Source organism: Castor canadensis, chromosome 3 (genome assembly GCF_047511655.1).
Source record: "Castor canadensis chromosome 3, mCasCan1.hap1v2, whole genome shotgun sequence".
Taxonomy (NCBI): Eukaryota; Metazoa; Chordata; class Mammalia; order Rodentia; family Castoridae; genus Castor; species Castor canadensis.
The window spans coordinates 84,477,735-84,481,302 of NC_133388.1; the positions used below are offsets into that span (position 1 = coordinate 84,477,735).

The following is a 3,568-nucleotide window of genomic DNA, read 5'->3' on the forward strand; positions in this document are numbered from 1 at the left end:
CTGCATGATAGATAAGGGAATATGGTAGTCAGGACTCTGGTAGGAAAGCAGCCTAGAGGAGAAGCCTTTCTGGAACTGGGAGCAGCAGAGTAGGGTGAGGTGAAGACTGGTCCTCCAGGGACCTTGCCAATTCCTTGCAGCAGAAGTGAAATGGGAAGTGAGGGTTTTGATCTTTCTCTCTTTCTCAACCTGTTGGGTTGGAATGAGAATTTAGAAAGGAGAGAAAAACGTCTTTCAGAGACCCCCCCTGGACAAAGACCCAGACCAAAGGATCAGTCAGAGAGTCCTGCCCTTTATACATGTTGGTAGGACGGTGTCAGTACACAGATGTGAACTGGAGGCTCTGTGAGATGTGTTTGGAGATAGTAACCAGAATGGGAGGAGAAGGGAGTGGAGAAAATGCTGGTGCACAGAGCTTGTCAAGAGAATATATGCAAGGAGAAAGCAAGAGAGAGAAGTCAGTTTTCTCCTGAAGATTGATTTCTCTATTAGAAGTCAGAAAACTGTACCACAGGATGTGGACACTGGCCCAGAACACAGGGTCTGTCTTCTAGAGATGCTTAAGCTGTTTGATTGTTTTCTTAATCCAGAGCATAAAGCTTGAGATCCTTGTGAAGACCTGAGGAAGTTTCCCACTGTGACATTTATAACTGACAATACCCTGGCTCACATTGTTACACACAAACAGTCCCCTGGAATCACCCTTTGTGTTTCAGCACAGACCCCTCTTTTCTTCCCCACAACAGGCTAATTTTCTACCTGTCCTCCTCTGTCCTCATTAAGAGCATGGACTTTCAGAGGGGAAGTGTTGAGTGGCTGCCATTAATCTAGGACCTGAGTTGGAGGCAAGTTCTGTGATCCAGCTGGACTTAGGGCCTTTATCTGGCTGCAGGTCCTCTCTCCACTCAACTCATACCTGAGCCCTCCTCTCATTTCTTCATGGACAATGACCAAGAGATTAGCTGGAGGATAAAGCCCATTCTCATAGGCTAGGAACATTATGTTCCCTCTCTCAAGTACATTCTAGATTAGCAGTAGCTATGGGGTGGAAGAAGGCCTATCTGTCTTCACCATCACTCTGTTAATTACCAAACATTTGGTTAGGGTTGTGTCTTACACTATCAGTAGCCTTCTTGTCCTTAGGGTTTCCCACACACAGTTGGATGGACTTGTTGTAGTTTGGAAAGATGTTTCTGCACTTCTGCTCATTCTGAACTTTTAAGTTCACTTCCTGAAGAGTTTTAGCAAGTTGACCATTAGACAGTTTCCCCCATCCTGCCACACTGCACACCTGCCCAGGTATCACCCAGTCTTGGCTGTTTGGCAGGGCGATGGTGTTCACATATGCATTGAGTTGAGCCTTGTATTTTAGCTGGTGAGAAAGATGAAACATAGCAATTGAGGCCTGGCCTTCTATTCAATGCTCAAACCAGGGCTGAGGTTGTGTTTACTGCCCCTGCCTGGAACACCTCCCAAGCTCCATCCTATTGCACTGGGACCAATAAATCAGCCACTCAGAGGAGAGGATTGAGACCATGAGTAAGCTGAGTGCTTCCCGGTGACCTGTGTAGGTAGATTAGAAGTCAGCAAGATGTTACCTTCATTAGCATTATGTTATTGACCTTTGTTTTAATATTATAGTTCTGGTGAGGGATGGCTTTGACAACAGGAATGACCTGCTGGGTGTTTTCTTTTTGTTTGATATCATGAGCACCCAAGGTGACATTTATTTTGCTGTGAAGATAAAATGGATAGCATCTGTTTTAGGAGCTAAAACAGTCTCTGAAAGTCAGATAGAAAGCTCAGCCTAAGCTAGAGCAGCAGCTGAGTCAAATTGCCAGGAAGTCCCAGAAAAAAGTGTGTCCTGCCTTGGACCAAATGTAGACTGTGTGACTCTTCTTTGCTGTGCAGCAATGAGCCAATGCTGTGTCTCCAGAAGCTTCCCTTGCACTCAGTCCCTTCTCCCACACCCTCCAGTCCTGTATCCCACATTCATTTTGGGCCAACTAGGGCAATAGTGGGTGGATCTTCATTTGCCCTTGATCCTATGTGGTCATAGACATTCCTGAGCTATTGTCACTTCGCTAGTCCCAGAATAACAAAGACCAATTTCCTTCCTCTCACCTTCCATTACAGTGAGCAGCTGTCATTATTACTATGTTGTCTTGCACCAGGAAAGCACCGCAGCGCTTCTTGGCTAACTGGAGATCGTAGAACTTTACAAATGCCATGTAAGGCTGAGAGTGGGGTGTGACCTCCCTACCCCATTTGATTTTTCCTGAAAGAGAAAGTTTGTTCTTGATTTCTATATTCTTAGAAACCAGAGGACAAAGATGATAGCTGGGTGACAGGATGTTTCAAGCTGGTAGAGTCCGTGGACTTGGACAGGGATTGGAAAAAGAGTCTTAATAGGAACTGCCGCACACTGAGAAAGGGTCCTGGCTTTTGTGGCAGATGGTGGGCTTGCAGCATGGTTGAACTCTATCAGGGTTTTTCAATTTCTTCTAGCAGAGATAGGAAGCTCAACTTTTGTTCTGAAACAAATAAGCTCCACATACATGTTAAGGGAAATTATCTGAAATCAGTACAAACTTCCAGAAGACCTGGAATATACATGCTGACTGACCATAGTTGCTTCTTTGCCTAGTGCTTCTCAGACACCGGGGGGACCTGCTGACTTCCAGAATGGGGCTGCTTTTGAAGAAGTGAAGGTGATATCCTCTTGGGGCAGAATAGTTTGGCTTCTTTCTCTCCAATTCTGAGTAAGAGTACATAGTAAATATCCACAAAACTTTGTTAGATACAGGGATCACTTTTCAAATGTGCTGTGGCCTGTAGCTGGGGAGGAAAATTCCTAATGTAATCTGAACCATGGCTCAGACTTAACTCCCTAAGGCATTGAGCCCTCAGGATAAAGAGTGTAGAGCACAGAAGGAATAGGCGATCAGAGTGAGATGGGGAAATGGGCTTTGGGTTCTGGGTGGGAGCTCATCCCCATTAGGCTGTGGAGCAGAGATGAGGTCACATTCTGATGGCTTACTTAGGTTGGGGTCAATGTCCTGGCAGAGCTGAGTGACTCAGCAGTGTGGGAGAAGGTGAAGGTGAAGGAAGCTGAGTAGAGACAGCTTGAGAGGGACACTGTGGAAGTGTCAGTGCTGCCATATGCCAGACCTCTGGTGATGGGGATCACTTACCTGCTTCAGGACTGAAGGGCAGGACAACCATCACAAAGAACAGGAGCTGGTACATGTTCTCCAGGAGTCTGACCAGGTATAGAGTGGTCCTTGCCACTCTTCTTCTAATTTTTTTTCCTTTTTCTTTTATTATTCATATGTGCATACAAGGCTTGGGTCATTTCTCCCCCCTGCCCCCACCCCCTCCCTTACCACGCACTCCACCCCCTCCCTCTCTCCCCACCTCAATACCCAGCAGAAACTATTTTGCCCTTATTTCTAATTTTGTTGTAGAGAGAGTATAAGCAATAATAGGAAGGAACAAGGGTTTTTGCTGGTTGAGATAAGGATAGCTATACAGGGAGTTGACTCACATTGATTTCCTCTGCGTGGGT

General features: G+C 45.9%; 1 protein-coding gene across 1 annotated transcript; it reads right to left on the reverse strand.

Moving 5' to 3' along the window:
- Positions 1-550: 550 nt before the first annotated feature.
- Positions 551-3,249, reverse strand: LOC109679271 (mast cell protease 8-like). The gene is made up of 5 exons (XM_020154524.2): positions 3,195-3,249; positions 2,125-2,278; positions 1,599-1,734; positions 1,118-1,372; positions 551-703 (listed from the first exon to the last, which is right to left on the reverse strand). Exons 1-5 carry the CDS (start codon positions 3,247-3,249, stop codon positions 551-553), a joined length of 753 nt encoding a protein of 250 aa, XP_020010113.2.
- Positions 3,250-3,568: the final 319 nt, after the last annotated feature.